The 17,502-nt window shown below is 45.9% G+C and overlaps 1 protein-coding gene across 2 annotated transcripts in view; it reads right to left on the bottom strand.

Annotated features, from left to right (window-relative positions):
* Positions 1–17,502, bottom strand: part of LARP1 (La ribonucleoprotein 1, translational regulator) — a 915,090-nt gene that overhangs the window by 34,501 nt on the left and 863,087 nt on the right. For both annotated transcript variants that reach the window (XM_078653680.1, XM_078653681.1), the window contains exon 17: positions 4,850–4,959. In XM_078653680.1, coding sequence (XP_078509806.1) covers positions 4,850–4,959 — 110 coding nt within the window. The remainder of the gene's footprint in view (positions 1–4,849; positions 4,960–17,502) is intronic.

Genomic DNA, 17,502 nt, shown 5'->3' with positions numbered 1-17,502 from the left:
CCTCTTAGACGGGCGCCTCGAAAAGGCACCTTCCGGGACTGCAACACACCCAAGGATTTCGCTGTATCCGTGTCATTTTTAATACCATGAAGGGTCTCATCCACCAGGCGCCCAAAAAGATCCTCCCCATCAAAGGGTAGGTCCAGAATTTTATTTTGGACCTCTGGCCTAAAGAAGTGGCCCTCAGCCAACCCTGGTGCCTCAAAACTGCTGCTCCGAGGGAACGAAAGGCCGTGGTAGCTATGTCCATAGCGCAATCAATAACTTCAGCTGAAGTTCTCTCCACTTCCTGCAGAACTTTCTTCGCCTCCTGCTTAGAGTCTTCCGGGAGGAGGTCGACATAGGGTGCTATATCGCACCACATCTGTCTGTCATATCTTCCCAGGATGGCAAGGGCATTAGCAGCTCCCACCAGGAGCGCTGACATGGAGGAGAATCGTTCACCTGCGTTATCTAAACGCCGTCCCTCCCTGTGCGGAGGTGCAGCAATAGGTGCTGCTGGATTCTTTGACTTTTGCTGCCCTTCCTGCGAGATGATTGAGTCCGGTTTAGGATGGCCCAGTAAACACGCCGGGGCGTTCTCTGGCGCCTTATACTTTTTGTCCAGCCTAGCCAGTACTGGTGTAACCGTTGCTGGAGTTGTCATGACCTGTAATCCTTCTTTCCATATGTGGTCAATAATTGGTATAGACTTGATTGATTTTTGATAGGGCTACTTAAAGTCATACAGAAAACATTCTGCTTGAGTTTTCATTGGCAGCTGAAATCTTTTTGCCCCGTTCTCCATCAAGTTGTGGAATCCACCAATATCTACTGGTGGAGAATCTGCCGGTACTTGGGTGGGTGATGGTGGAGCTGGGATCAGATAATCATCTCATTTTCTGTGAGACTCCGTTAGCTCCCCTTCATCCAGGAGATCTCAAAAAAGATCAAGATCTCCTCAGGCTCATTCCTCAGGGTACCGTCCTGAGAAGGCCCTAAAAAACACCAGCCAAGGGTCTTCAGGGCGTAGTCCTTCAAAATCTCCTCAGAAAAAACCAAAGGAGAGTAAAGGACTCACTTGAAAGAAAAAGAATCCAAAAGAGCCTCTTCTGAGCCTTCAAAGACACCACCGTTGGCTCTTGCATCATTCAAGAAGCCATCCTCTAGTATTCCTGAGGAGAAGGTGAAAACATTGACATAGTCGAAGGGAGCGTCGACGAGACCGTCGACGAAGAAATCGTCTATGGCGACGACCAAGGTACAAGAGCTACCATTAATTGTATTGGAACCAGCGTCGACGACGATGATGAGGTCGTCGACTGGAACATCGACGATTACTGTGTCATTGGCGAGGAATGGATCTACTGCACTGATAACAGCTTCGTCGACAGTGGTATCGACGACGATCTCGTCGACGAGACTAACTCCGGAAAAGAATAGGAAGATCATCACGCCAGCAGTGACTGCCCCAATTAAAATTACTCCACTGGTCACGTCCCACCTTTTGGAGGAGGAAGAGTCAGATGAGGAGGATGATGGGCCTTTTGGGTATGTCACAAACCCATCTGAGCTCCATGTAAAATTTCAAGAAGAAGGGTATGAAAAGTATCGCAGCATCTCATACCACCGCTACCAACAAGAGCCTCGGGAAGAGATGGTAGCAATGCCATCATCCATGTTGATGGATTTGCAATCCATGTTGGCGGATTATAAAAAGAGGTTTCCTCCATCAGGGGTTCCTCAGGACGTTCCACCTTCACGTCCTCGTTCAATTCTGGCCACTCCAGTCCGCAGTAGGGAGAGCCAACTAGACACTGCTCCGCTGACACCTCAGGTCCAACAGCAACAGGATCCTGGGACCACAGATGATGAGGACCGCGAAGAAGAGGAGGATTCCTGGTCACTATCACTAGAAACCACCTACTTTCTGGCCTTTATCTTTTGAAGCCAAATTAAACGGCGTCCTTCACGATCTCCAAGGGTATTACTAGAGAAAGTGCGACATACCTTGCAATCCTTTGCTTGGTAGTCCGGGTAAAGACAGTATATACAGTCTTCATGTGGGTCATCGGTGTAGAGTCTCTTTTTAGAGCAGGTGGCACAGGCTCTAAAAATACCCTTTTCCTCCTATCCAGCCATTCTCAAGGATGTAGATGAGAAATAGATTATAAACTCCTCAAATCCACAAGAAATAGACTGATAATGAAGCTTCTATCCAGTTGGAAATCCAGAGTTTGAGCAGAGCTCAAAGGAGACTCCCTAGCACAACGTGCCAGTAGAAAATCTGAGGGGCAAAAGGTTTTCTCAGGAGGGTTTGAGAGGGTGAGTGGCTCGGATTGGCTAAGAGAAAAGTTTGGTCCTTTTTTACATAACAAAGGTTATGGGTTGCAAAAGGGAAATGGGCCTAGGCCTTTTTCAGTTAGCTATACATTGCTAACCATTGCTTTTTTACGTACCGGAGACTCCCGTCTCGCCGACGGGGAAATGATTCAGGTATGTGACTATGAAAGCTCCAATACTGGAGTAACCGGTCTTCTGGGCGACCAAGCTGTACTCCAATGACTCACATTCTGCAGACTCCGGGACACCTTTTGAGCGGCAGGTACTTGTCCCTGGTGCTGCATGGAGACAAGGAGCAGCAACCTGGAGATCTGAGCTACCAATTTGCCCCAGCAGACTAAGCTATTACGGCCCTATGCTGCTTACAGCTTGTCAGCCAACTGACCCTCAGTCTATTGACTTGGCTGGGCTCAGGAGTCTACTTCTCAATTAGCAGTACACAGCAGGCACAGTCCCTCTTCCTTTGCTAGCCATCAGGTCCAACAGATGCAGTCCAAAAAGGTGCAACCTCTCTTCACCGGGTCCTTAGTGCAGCAGGATAGTCCTCTAGGTCCGCTTCTCCAGTCCAACGAGATCTGACCTCAAGGTGACAGAAGTGCCCTTTATATAGGCAGAAAAAGCCCTCTAATTATGTTACGGTCAGTAGTTAATGGGATACTAGGTTCCCTCCCTCAGGATGACCACTTCCTGCGAAGTGTGGCATCTGGCTATGTCAGAATTCTTCATCCTGACCACAAGGCAAAATCCCGCTCGGCATGTAGGGCTCCCCAGCCCAACTCAGAGGTGTAAATAGCGGCTACATGTCCCTGAAAAACTGGGCTGACAACGGACTTCTACCCTATCCCCACTGGTGGCCTGTCTGCCTAAATAGAGCAGCTCCTCTCCAAAGTGTTTCTCATTTCCCCTTCAAAAGTGAATTCTCCTTTGAAGCTCACCATTTGGGCCAACACATATGTGGCTTCCTGCAAGGGAGAGGTAACACCTGTCTCACACATGCTGCTATTGTGCACTTTCCTGGGAGTCATTTACATGTTTATCCAGAAGGGCAGAAAGCAGTCATGGGGACAGACCTCATGTGCAACCATAAACAGGCACAAGAGAATTTAGGCCACAAAGTAGCAACTTTGTAAAAGTTGCCCACTGCAACAAGTTACATAAATTTCGACTTGGGCATCAATTTGGGCTTAATTCAACGAGTAGTTTGATTCCTTGCATATCCAACTTTGGCAAACCCAGTCAGACATTAGAAGGGCTGATGTGGTAACCAGTAACTTTGCACTCACTATTGGGGCTACTAGCCTTTTCCACAGTACAGATAATGGTGGGCTTTTACTGTTGGAAGCATGTAAAAACATGCTTCAATTTATAATATGCAGCACCCTGCCTTAGGGCTTGATAGGCCTACTTTAAGGGTGGCTTACAGTCATTAAAAAGGAACTTACCATTGCTATTGCTTTAAATGGCAGAGTAGAGCTGGCAGTTTAAAACTACCCTTTCAGACTTCAGTGGCACACTAGGAGCCATGTTTTACATTTATGACATCCAGGGTGGCACAATGAGTGCTGCAATCCCTGGGATGACCCTCTAACTTACAGGCCCTGGTTACCCTGGGTACCATATACTAAGGACTTACAAATGAGATCACTTTTGCCAACTGGGTAGAAGCCAATCAAACCTACACAGTTTAAGGTCTGGGTACTACCAGGCTCTGCGCACTACGAGTCGAAAAACCAGCAGCATCAGTCCAAAAACTTTGCAGATGACCATAAAAAGTGCATTTCCTTACAAAATGTTACAAAAAATCCCTTTTAAAGTCCTCTGAACTGTTCAGAGGGTAACCTTTACAATGGGCACAATCTTCATCAAAACTTGAGGTTCAGTCAAGGAAAGAATATCACATTAATAACAGCTGATCAATTAAAAAAAAAAAAAAACACGGGCAAAAGAATCAACAGCCATCTAGAATTCAGAAAAACAATAAATAACTAGATAATCTCAAAATTACAACTCAAATGATGTACAGGTTACAAGTCATAATTGTTTGTATATGCATTCAGTGAAGCTATCTAGTGCGCTTCCATGTCAGCCTATGCGTTAGATGCTACTATATGGCACCGACTGAAACACAAGGGGCACATCTCCGAGCCTTATGCTCAGTCATAAGTAACATCTTCAAACACATGCAATAAACCAAGTATTTACTTGACCAACAGGACAGAAATATGGGATCTTGCAATGGAAGAGGAAAGCACTAGAGAAACAATAATACAAAGGAAGTGGTCGGACCTTTTAGGGACAAGCCAGTATGCAGCTTGGATGCTTGTAAAAAGGCTCAACACCCTCAATAGTGAGAAAAAAACAGCCATTATTTACTATTTATCATGGTATATTAGGGCAGTGGTGATGTTTGTGCAAAACTATGGGTCTTGAGGATTTGCATCTTCCCCCAAGTACATAGAAAGACTAACAGAATGATACGCTTTTTTACTTCAATACTTTTCTGCTCAGATCTCACTTATCCTCTTACCAGCTTCATAATCTCGCATAGTCTCCTCCTGGAAATCACGGAATATGTCCACTCTGAATTTTCTCTCCAGCCCATAACTATAATATCTAAAAAGGCACTCCAAGCCATACCTGTTGAGAGAAAAAGGCCACTCTATTATAAAGTATGCAAGCCTGTGTGTAAGCCTTAGGGCAAATCTACCTCTACAGACAAGAAGAAAACTCAAAATTCAGAAGAGGTACAATATTAATAAAGCTGCAACACCATCTTATTTTCAGGCCTAGGCTATGCTTGGCAGTACTGCTGATGTCCAGGACTTCAATGATATTGCCCTCGTAGTGGATACATAATGTACTCATTGTAGAAACCTGGCTTTATATAGTGGTGCCAATATAAGGGCACACCATGCTTAAAGTCCATACGATACTTATTGGTTTACAGGGCTTACTTTAATAATCCGAGGTGCTCTATTTATGGTAGTGTGGGTGAGCAGCTTAGGCTTATCCTAGAGAAGGTTTAAAAATGTGTTGTACACACAGTCAATAAATGGTTCACACACTAAAGAGACCAATTTATAAAAGGAATATGCTACTTACCAGTATGCATCTGTTCTTGGCATGTAGGGCTGCTGATATTCACATCTTATGCATAGATCGCCGCCTAGTGTTGGGTCCGGATGATTGCACATTGTTGTCCTGGAAGAGTCTTCGAAGTATCACGAGATAGGTGGCTCCTCCCCTGGACTACAGTGCGCATGGGCATCCTCTACATCCTCAGATTGTTTTTCGCCATTGTGGCAGGGATGGAGTATGATACAGTAAGTAATGCCCATGCTAGAGAGTAATTCTGAATGCTACAGCTGCTACAGGCACCGGGGAGGAGGGAGGGCGATGTGAATATCAGCAGCCCTACATGCCAAGAACAGATGCATACCGGTAAGTAGCATATTCCGTTCGAGGCATGTGGGCTGCTGAATTCACATCTTATGCTTAGAATGTATAGCAGTGTCCTCCTAGCGGTGGTTGCCCGTGCCAGCTGCAGCAGTTTAAAAAAGAGTTTGGAGTACAGCCTGTCCTACAGCTGCCTGCTGTTTGGAGTGTACATCTACACAGTAGTGTTTGGTTAAAGTGTGTATGGTAGTCCATGTGGCTGCCTTACATATGTCCTCTAGAGGAATGTTTCCTAGGAAAGCCATGGATGCCCCTAACTTGCGTGTGGAATGCGCTCTTGGGGGAACTGTTAATGTGCGTTTAGCTTTTTGATAACAGATTTGTATGCACTTAACAATCCATCTGGCTATGCCTGATTTGGAAATGGGGTTGCCTTTGTGCTGCGGTGAAAAGGCAACAAACAGCTGTTTAGTTTTTCTGAAAAGTTTTGTCCTATCTATATAGTAAAGAAGAGCTCTTTTGACATCAAGGGTATGCAGAGCTCGTTCTGCTACGGAATCTGGGTTAGGGAAGAATACCGGCAGTTCATCTGTGTAAATGTAGTAGGTAACAGATGTTCTGTGTAGATGCATCCAGCGGCTTTCTGTCATTTTTACAATAGATGACAAATCGCTTCCATTTCGCCGCATAGCATGCCCTAGTGGTAGGCCGCCTTGCCTCCTTGATAATATTCATACAGTCGGGAGGCAAGTTGAGGTAACCAAACTCTATGACCTCAGGAGCCAGATCGCAAGGTTCAGCTGTTGCGGATCTGGGTGCTGAATGTCGCCATGGCTCTGTGTTAAAAGGCTGGGTGTTAATTGCAGCCTTTGATGAGGCACCACGGAAAGTTCGAGGAACGTGGTGTACCATGGTTGCCTCGCCCACGTTGGAGCAACTAGGATTAGTGTCATTGAATGTTGTCGCAGTTTGCGTGCCACTAGTGGTATGAGCGGGGCTGGTGGAAAAGCGTACGCAAATCTGCCTGACCAGTTCATCCATATCACATTGCCCTGAGACTGCGGATGTGGAAATCTGGCGGAGAAGCTTTTTACCATTTTGCGTTTTCCTTTGTGGCGAACAGGTCTATCTCTGGGTGACCCCACTGCTGGAAGTACGGGTGCAGCACTGAGGGATGTATCTCCCACTCGTGCATTTGGTGGCTGTGTCTGCTGAGCAGATCCGCCATCTGGTTGTCCTTGCCTGGGAGGTGTTCCGCCATGAGGAAGATGTTTCTTTGAATGGCCCACTTCCACATGCTTTGCTCTAGATGTGACAACTGTGAAGAGCGTGTCCCTCCCTGCTTTTGTATGTAGTACATGGCAGTCATGTTGTCCGTCCGGATCAGCACGACTTTGTTGCACAAATGAACTTTGAACGCCTTCATGGCCATGAAGATTGCCATCAGTTCCAGTAGGTTGATGTGCATCTTCTTTTGTTGGGTTGTCCACAGCCCCTGGACTGTGTAATGGAGGACATGCGCTCCCCATCCCAGGAGAGATGCGTCCGTTGTCAGCACTATTTGTGGTACAGGCTCTTGGAACGGTCGTCCCCTGCAAAGGTTTTGTGGATTCCACCAATGCAGAGAGTTGTATGCGCGACCGGTCACCAACACTAGGTCCTTCAATTGTCCGTGAGCCTGGTTCCACTGCCGAGACAAGCACTCCTGGAGGGGACGCATGTGTAGTCTCGCGTAAGGGACTATGAAAATGCAGGAGGCCATCATGCCTATCAACTGCATTAACACCCTTGCCGGGAGGGAGTGCTGTGGCCTGAATTTTTGAATGAGTAACAGAATGCTGTTGATTCTGGCTGAGTTTGGCTGCGCCTTGGCTGCCAGTGTCTATTGTGGCTCCCAGGTACTGCTGGACGTGGGCTGGCTGAAGATGAGACTTTGGGTAGTTTAATGAGAATCCGAGGCTGTGTAGGAGGTGAATAGTGCGGGACACGTGATGGGCACATTGCTGGGCTGACTTTGCTTGGATGAGCCAATTGTCTAGATAGGGGTAGACGTGAACATGGTTTCTCCGTAGGTGTGCAGCCACTGTCGACAGGCATTTGGTAAACACCCTGGGGGCTGTAGTCACCCCGAAAGGCAGTACCTTGAATTCGGAGTGCTTGTTTTGGATGGTAAACCCGAGATATTTCCTGTGTGCTGGATGTATTGGTATGTGGAAATACGCATCTTTTAAGTCTAGGGTAGCGAGGAAGTCTCCCTGACTGAGTAACGGAAGAACTTGCTGTAAAGTGAGCATGTGAAAATGTTCTGACCAGATGCATTGGTTCAGGGGCCGCAGGTCTAGTATGGGCCTGAGAGACCCGTCCTTTTTGGGGATTAAGAAGTAGAGAGAGTACACCCCTGTACCTTGTTCCTGTATAGGGACGAGTTCTATGGCCCCTTTTTGCAGCATGCTGAGAACTTCTTGCTGCAATAAGTGTATGTGCTCTGCGGACATAGGACGGTGTTTTGGGGGTATGTTGGGTGGAGTGAATGTTAGCTCCAGACAATAACCATACTGAATGAGTTGTCTCACCCACGTGTCTGTGGTAATGCTGTTCTAGACTGGCAGGAACTGCTGTAGTCTGCCCCCGACCGGTGTTATAAGGTCTGGGGGCAGCGACAAGGCGTCACTGCTTAGTATTGGCAGAGGATCTGGTGTTATTATTTCCTCGTCCTCTGCCTTTGCTGCTGTTGCCACGTTATCCACCTCTATTTGTTTTAGTGTAGGTGGTTTGTGTGTTCCCTTTGTTGTATTGAGTTTGCTGGGATGCCTGTCCTCTTGAAGCTCCTCTGTTATTGGAGCGACGAAAGGAACCACCTCTGAATTGTTGAGACTGCAAGGCCCCCATGGATTTGGCAGTCTCTGTATCTTTCTTTATTTATTTTTTCTAAGATGGAGTCTACATCAGGGCCAAACAGAAAATCAGGGTTTACAGGCTGATTTAACAAAGTTGTTTGAATCTCTGGTTTGAACCCTGAGATACGCAACCAAGCATGCCTTCTGAGCATGACACTAGTGTTGATGGCTCTGGCTGCAGTGTCAGCTATGTCCAGCGCACATTTAACGGATGCGTTGGATATGAGTTTCCCTTCCTGTATTAGTGTTTCTGCTCCTTCTTTGAATGCATCAGGCAAATGTTGTAGCAGTTGTTCCAATGTGTCATAATGTGCCCTATCGTATCTGGCTAATAGGGCCTGTGTGTTGGAAATTCTCCAGATGTTAGCTGCCTGTGCAGCCACCCTCTTCCCAGATGCTTCCAACACTTTAGATTCTTTGTCTGGAGGAGGAGCATCACCAGTGGTCTGAGAGTTGGCCCGTTTAAGGGCATTGGAGACAACCATAGAGTCCAAAGGCAAGTGTCCCCTAATGTAGGTAGGGTCCACAGGCGCCGGTCTGTATTTTCTTTCAATGCGGGGGTTAACAACCCTTGCCCTGGTGGTCTCTTTAAAAATGTCCCCTGCATGTTTGAGGACAACTTTTAACATTGGCAATGTTTTACAGATTTTTCCGAAGTTGAGAAAGTGTCAAACAAGAAATCCTCCTCAATTGGGTCAGCATGCATGTCCACATCATGATTATGTGCTGCCCTCTCTAACAGTGCGTTAAATGCTGCTGTATCCTCCGTGGGTGAAGTTTTTACAGGATAAGAAGGAGTTTCAGGGATAGGTTGGGACTCCCCTTGGTCAGCAGTGTCTGTCCATGTTTGAGCCTGGTCATCTGGATCATTGTCCGCAGGGTAACCTTACTGTTCGTCATAGTTGTACCCTAGCTCCTCAGTAGAGCGTGCGGGTGAGTATGTAGAAATGTCCTGTTCATGGTACTGCACACTTTCAAAAAGGACAGGCGATGTGGAAGAGTCCCTTTTCTTTTTTAGTGGAATTTTATAGGATTCCAGTGGATTTTCCGACCTGATTTTCCATTGATATATAGTAAGTCTACCAGTGTCAGCATCGATATGGAGCTTTGACTGTTCATCATAGGATGGCTCCTGATACATAACGCTTGCTTCTTGAGGGTGGCTTCTCTTCCCAAGTGTCACAGGTGTGGATTGTCAAAGCCTTTTGTTGGATCCGTTCCCTTAGGTCGTGCTGTTGGGGGCAGACCAAACTTTATGGCTGGCTTTGGGCCTGGTGTTGATACAGAATCGACTGACTTTTCTTTGTTGTCGTGCTTTCTACTTTGCGTGGACTTAGGTGCGTGCGTCTGAGGTGCGCACTTTTTAATGGATTCGATTTGCTCCTTCCGAGGCGCTTTTGGCTTTCGGCTCGAGGGCTTTGACCACCTTTTGTTTTTCGACTCGGTGCCTCGGTTCGAGGGCCTTGTGAGAGTCAAGTCCCTTGTTTGTGTCGTTGCCCGTTGACGCCGACCCTGTCGGTTCGACGAACTTGGCTTTAGCGATGGCATGTAGCACACCAATCTTCGGATCAACAGCCCTTGCGGTGGACCTCTTTGGGTCGTCGACACTTGGCCTCGACGTCGATTCTGATGTGCTTGCACTCTTCGATCCGATGGCTGCCTTTAGCAGTTTCGGTTTCGTTTTCTCCTCGGTACCTTTCGGTTTCGCTTTCTGGTGGGCGACCGATGGCTCATGTGAAATATTCTTAGCCGGGCCGAGACGCGGGGCTATAGAATGCTGAATACGATCTTGGCTAAGGCCTTGCGGCGATGCCTCGACCGGAGCCTTGGAAAGTGTAAGAGTGTCTTGTTTAGGCCCAGTACCCACTGTTGGGACTGGTTCATCACTCGAGTCGTCGTCTCCGATGGGGGACACGTCGTCCCTTACCTCTTCGATGTTTTCATCGTCAGCGACATGCTCCTAGTCGACCTCATAGTAGTCGGAGCCGTGCTCCGAACCTGGATCCGACGTCTGTTGTGGATCCTCAGTGTCGACGATCTCCTAGTCGTCTTCATCGAAGATATTCACCGGGTCGGGCGCTGGCTTCGACATCGTCTGTCGTGCTGCACGTCGGAGCCTAAGCGTCTTCTTGGACCGGAACCGAGCACAAGCGAGGCAGTTGTCCTCGTTGTGGTCGGGGGATAAGCACTTGTTGCACACCGGGTGCACATCGATGTGCGGGTATTTTGCGTTACAAAGGGGGCATCGTTTGAATGGGCTCCGTTCCATCGACGATCGGGCCTTTGGTGTCGAAAAGGCCACGCGGCACTCTTCGACGTCCTGCTTCGAAAGAAACTGGAACAAGAACTCGGCACCGAACGAGAGAAACAATACCGACGACCCCGAAGGCCTTTTGGCCTTGAAGAAAAGTTTCCGAACTGGAGTTTAAAGAAGAACATCCGAACCCAATGGCGGAAAAAAACAATCTGAGGATGGAGAGGATGCCCATGCGCACTGTAGTCCAGGGGAGGAGCCACCTATCTCGTGATACTTCGAAGACTCTTCCAGGACAACAATGTGCAATCATCCAGACTCAACACTAGGCGGCGATCTATGCATAAGATGTGAATTCAGCAGCCCACATGCCTCGAACATAAGGATTACGTTACTTACTCTGTAAGCATCTGTTCTTGTCATGTAGTGCTGTAGATTCACATGCTTTGCATAAGTCCGCCATCTAGTGTTGGGATTGCATGATTACAAGTTGTTTTTGTTCCAAGACTTTTTTTCGAGTCACAAGGCTGTGTGACCTCTTCTCAGGAATACTGTGCATGGTCATCAACGCCATCTTCAGATTGTTTTGCCATGGGTAGGTGAGAATGTAAAATATGTGTATATAAGCATTGAGATGGCAATTCGTTAGTATGATATAAAGTATAAGAACTGCAACCTATACAAGAATTTGGGTAGAGGGATGGCACATGTGAATCTACAGCACTGCATGCCAAGAACAGATGCCTACAGGTAACAATCTGTTCGAGGCATGAGTGCTGTAGATACACATGCTTTGCATTGATTGTAAAGAAGTCCCTCTACCTAGGTTGTGGTTAACCTGTGGAGGTTGCAGTTGTTTGAAAGAGTCTTAAGTACTGCCTGACCAACATTGGCTTGTCGGCGTGCAAATACATCCACACAGTTTTGTGAAGATTTGTGGAGTCGATCATGTTGCTGCCTAGCAAATATGAGCAATAGGAATCTTTCCTAAAAAAGCCATAGAAGCTCCAACTTTTCTAGTGGAGTTTGCTTTTGGTGTTACAGGTCTAAGTTGTTTAGCCTTTGCATAGCATGTTTACGCATTTAAATATCCATCTTCAAATGCCTGATTTAGAAATTGCTTTCCCTAAACGAGGAGGTGCAAAAGCAACAAACAACTGTTTAGTTTTCCTAAATGATTTAGTCCTGTCAATGTAATTTATTAATGCCTTTTTTTACATCTAAAGTGTGTAATGCCCTTTCTGCAACTGTCGGGTTGTAGGAAAAACACAGGAAAATCAATGGCTTGATTAATTTGAAAACTGGAAACTATTTTGGGTTGAAGTTTATGGTTAGTTCTAAGAATATAACCTATCCTTGTGTAGTTGAAAGAAAGGCTCTTCTAGAGTTAATGTCTAAATTTCACGGACTCTTGTAAGAGAATAGCAATTAAAAAAATCAAGTTTCCATGAAAGATATTTCAACTGAGAAGAATGCAATCGTTCAAACGGAGGACCCATTAATATTGTTAGAACAAGGTTTACATTCCATGCTGGGGCAGGTGGAAGTCTAGAGGGAATTATTCTTTTAAGTCCCACCATGAAAACTTTTATAACAGGAATTTTAAACACTGATGTATTGTCTATTTTGGAGATATGTGGCAATACCTGCAAGATGTAGTCTTTTAGAAGTATATGCTAATCCAGCAGCTTGTAAATGCAATAGGTATAAAATAAGTGTTTGTACCTGAATTTAAGTTTTATACCTGTCGGCAATTTCTATGTGAAGCGGCAGTTACACACTCATGGGCAGAATCCAATTCTGAATGTTTCCGGTTGGGAAGCAATTTATCTGTGCGCATGCGGGTTTTGCGAGGCTGATACTTTGGCCTGCGGCTTCCCTTCTGGTACGCCTGCGCTAACCGCATGCTGCGTTGCACATGCGCTGATTGAAGGATGACGCAACTGCAGCCGCGCATGTTTGCCCTTGCGGTCCGCAGTTTTCAAAGATCCAATCACATAAATGGAGTCCTCCTGTTCCTGTCGGTACCTCCCCATCGGCTCAGAAGCAAGCCCGAGGTACCGACGGACAGGTAGGGCGATGGTGTTCTCTGGCGGCCTTACCGGCAATGGCGAAGGCTTTTTGACGCTTTATATCTTGGCGCTTTATATTCAACTTAGGGTGGAGGTTTATGGCTTTCACTTTGCTTTAGAGCCAATCCCCGCCCCCACTACTACTTTCTTTAGGCTCATGCAGTATCAGAGAGCCTATGACAACTACAGGGGACACAGTGGATATTGCACTTACATCTACCATAAGACTATCATCTGGTGGAAAGCTACTGAGTGCCTCTGACCCTATGTATTCCATTATACTTTACTGGTCTGAAGGGGTTCATCAAACAGAGACCCTTCAGTTATCCATTCCTTCTATATGTAGATGACTGTACAATTAAACCCATACTTGCGCAATCGGGTCAATGAGCGAGACTGTTTTGTTTTGCTATTTAATGTGTTCCCTATAGTAACAAGGTTTTATTTTTTTCTGAAACAGGTGGAAAATGAGGGACGGATACTCTAATAGTCCTCTGCCATTTTTATCCACTTATAGAGCGGGGCCTCATCACCTGAGCTGTCGCCAGGAGAGGTGAGGTTTTCTCCCAAGAGAAATTGGGCGAGTTGATGATAATACATTGGTGTGTGTGCGTGTGTGTGTATATATATATATATATATATATATATATATATATATATATATATATATATATATATATATATATATATATATATATATATATATATATATACATATACATATACATATATATATATGATGAAGCTTGTCGCTTGAAGGACGCCATGCCGAGTAAACAGCAACAAAGTCGACCCAAAAGTGCTGGTGCAAAGGTGGTTTTAATTGAATAAAGCCAGCGCTGCCGCCATGACGCGCTTCGCCTTCGAGAAGGCTTGATCACATGACAAACTGCATGACAGTAAGCAGAACTTTTAAAGTGACAGTGCATGAAAACGTATCATGAAAATGGAAGAAATACTTTATAATGAAACGCTGCGTTTATGCAATCAACCAAAGATCTATAAATATATCATCATAAAACATCATGTTATTTTGTCCTCTAGTGTTTTACAATTCATAAACTCAAAATATACAATTGATAAATACAAAAGCATATTTACAAGACACAAGCCGATAGAAAAAGTAATGTATATACACGATAAATAATTTAATCTATGTACAAGAGCGTTGGCCCAGAATCTAAATATTCGGTTTGTGTGAAGAATAAAGTTGATATGCGCATATTCAAAACAGCAGCGTTAGTCCAAATTCATAAGACAACAAGTCCAAAACCTCTGAATAAAGCCCAAGTGGGCCAGTCACAATGCCTGCCAGAAATATAAAGTGCATATAGTGATTGTGCAAAATTTAACAATAAAGTGCAAATATTAAGACAAGTGATTCCAAAATACAATCTAAAAAAGTATTTCTCATAAGAGTTCATTTTGTTATTGATTAAAAGTATATACAATGATCTATACAGAGTGGGAACTACTTAAGGGGAACAGAAATTATTTAGTATATCCGGACAGGTCTTATGGCCATACTGATTGATCCTAAAGACAAGTATAGAGATCCTCCCTGTCATTGAGACAGTTAGGATTTTTTGTATTAAGCTCCAAGATGTATCTCGTCTCAAGAATACGGAGTTTGGCCTCACGGTCACCTCCTCTTCTCGAGACTTCGACACAATCAATTAAAAAGAATTGGAGCTTATCAGGTATGCCTTGATGTTTGTCTTGAAAATGCCTGGCAACCGGATAATTCTGATCATGTCCTGATATTGCGCGTATGTGTTGGAGTATTCGTTTGTGGGCGGGCAGTTTGGTACTGCCCACATATTGGAGCCCACACGGACACTCCAACACATAAATAGCATAATCAGTTTTACAGGTAAGCCACTTGGAAATAGCAATAGGGTAATCATGAAAGGGGCTTTTAAAGAGCGTCCTATTGCAGCCGAATCGACAGGCTTTACAGTGTGGACACACCTTGAAACCCCTCTTTAAAGCTGACCAAGTGGTTGAGGCTTTAGGCTCCAAGGTATTGCTAACTAGAGCTTTAGACATCGAGGGGGATCTTCTGAATGTCAATACTGGTTTGATGTCCATTTTGTGACCAATCACTGGATCACTTCGAACCAGATTCCAGTTGTTATTCAAGATTTTCCGAAGAGCCCCATATTGGCGATTATATGTCAAAATGACACGTGGGGAACCAGTTTGAACCTCCCCTGCCAAAGACACATCTGAATTGATGTTTCTAGTTTTAGGAACCAATGCCTCCTGTCTGCTAACTGAGTTAGAACGCCTGATCGCTTTGGTGAGATTCTCAGTCGAATAGCCCCTAGCCAGGAAACGTAACCTGCATGCCTCCTGTGCAGCCGCACATTCGGCATCTGTACTGCAGATTCTTTTTATTCGGAGCATTTCTCCAAACGGAATGCTCCGAATCAAGTGAGCCGGATGTTGGCTGTTAAGAGTGTAGAATAGTGTTCTCTGCGCTGGGCTTCCTGTAGAGTCTCGTATTTAGAGTGGTGCCTTCCACAAAAACCTCAACATCCAAAAAGCAAATAGAATCAGAACTCATGTTGGAAGTAAAATTTAAATTAACATTGTTCACATTAATCAAATCAACAAAGGCCCTGGCACTATCGTGACTTCCTCTCCAAATAAGGAAAACATCATCAATGTAACGCAAATATAAAGCAATACTGTTAGAAATAATATTATGGTGTTGGCCGACTAGGACCTGCTCCTCCCACAGCCCCACGTGTAAACACGCGTAGCTAGGCGAGAAGCAGGCCCCCATCGCCACACCTCTAACCTGGTGGTAGATTACGCCATTGAAGATGAAAAAGTTTTGTTCGAGGCACATTCTGGTCATTTCCAATAACATCTTATTGTGTGCCGTCGACTGCAGTAAATCCCTATTCAAATAGCAGTCCAAGGCCTTGAGTCCATCACAATGTCTGATCGAGGTATAAAGGGAGGAAACATCCAAAGTCATTAATACCATGTTTTCTTCCCAGACAAAATGTTCAATCTTTTCTAGAAAGTCAAAAGAGTCCCTAACATAAGAATTGAGACTCTTAACATGGCTCTGTAAAAAGAAGTCAATGTATTTGGAAACATGTTCCAAAGAGCCATCAATGGCCGAAATGATGGGACTGCCCGGTGGTATATCCATGTCTTTATGAATCTTTGGGATCAGATAAAATGAGGGGATAACAGGATGGTCTTTTCTTAAGTATCTGAACTCGTCATGTGTGAGTAGTCCAGCACTCCTCCAAGCTTGGAGTTTCTGATGTTGTTCAGTCCACGTATTCTTGACAATCTGGATAACTTCTGCGGTAACACGAAATATCATTAAGTTGTAATTCCGCTTGTTGGAGGTACATATCTTAGGGCCAAAGGACCACATTCCCGCCCTTATCGGCCTGTTGACCCAATTGGCATATCTGGCCACCTGTCAGCCCCTAGTAAATGGTACCCTAGTTACCCAGGGCATGGTGCCCAGAGAGGACCCCTGAGGGCTGCAGCACTTATTGTGCCACCCTCAGGGGCCATGTACCCTGGCACCCACACACTGCCTTTGCAGGCTGAGTGCCTAAGTACAGAACTAAAACAAGAATCGACATGGCACACACCCCTGTACCACCGAACCCACTGCCCTGGCATACTTCAATCACCCCTCTAGCTCGGTGCCCTATGCCAGGTGACGGCACAGGTGCATCAGCCCTGTGCCCCTACAGTACCCAGGGCCATTCCTGGGCACTGCAAGTGCAGTGATGCCATTAAGAGTATATGGTGCTGGGTGGTTGTCATTACGAACTCCCCAGCACCATAATGGCTACACTGAAGACTGACCAGTTTGGTACCAAACTTCTCAGCACATTAAACCTGCAATGATGCCAATGTGAGATTTAGTGTAAAATGCACCAGAGGGCATCTTAGAGATGCCCTCCAAAAACCCGAACCTACAATCCAAGTCTGGGCTGAGTGGCTGCAGAGGCTGGCACACAGCAGACATGTTGCTAGACCCCTGGGTGGAGAGCCAACCCGCTCTCCTGGGCCTGCAACAATGCACATCCTGGGCGAGGTGCTAGGTCTCCTCCCCCAGGATGGGCATGGGGAAGTTTCAAAGGCATGCCGCCTCAGAGCTTCTCCAGACCATTTGCTGTACCCAACAACTGACCCCCACCAGTTCTAACCCCCACTCTGGCGGTAAGACTGGCGGCAAAAACTACGTCAGGAAGGGGGGTGTGCCAACCTTTGTCAACTCCACCCCTCAGGTGAAAGAGGCGAGGTGAAGCACAACCCCGGGCTCCGGCCATCTTGTAGATGGGGAGCCCTGCCCAATCCCAGCTAGGCTCCTGCCCCCCTCCCACAGGAGAGGAGCAGGCTAGGGGTGTACTCACCCCAGGACAGGGACCCATTGGTCCCTGTCCTTGCCCTACTCCTACCTGTAACGTCCCTAAATTTAGTATTTAGGGGCTCCCTGAACCTTCCTTCCTCAGATCCTGTTAGCAAAAGAAGAAAGATCAAGACCACCCGCCGTGCAGCTGCTAACAATAGGACA

The sequence above is a fragment of the Lissotriton helveticus genome, chromosome 7 (assembly GCF_964261635.1).
Source record: "Lissotriton helveticus chromosome 7, aLisHel1.1, whole genome shotgun sequence".
Taxonomy (NCBI): Eukaryota; Metazoa; Chordata; class Amphibia; order Caudata; family Salamandridae; genus Lissotriton; species Lissotriton helveticus.
Note: the sequence above shows the minus strand (reverse complement) of the source record. Positions and strands in the feature narration are given on the sequence as shown.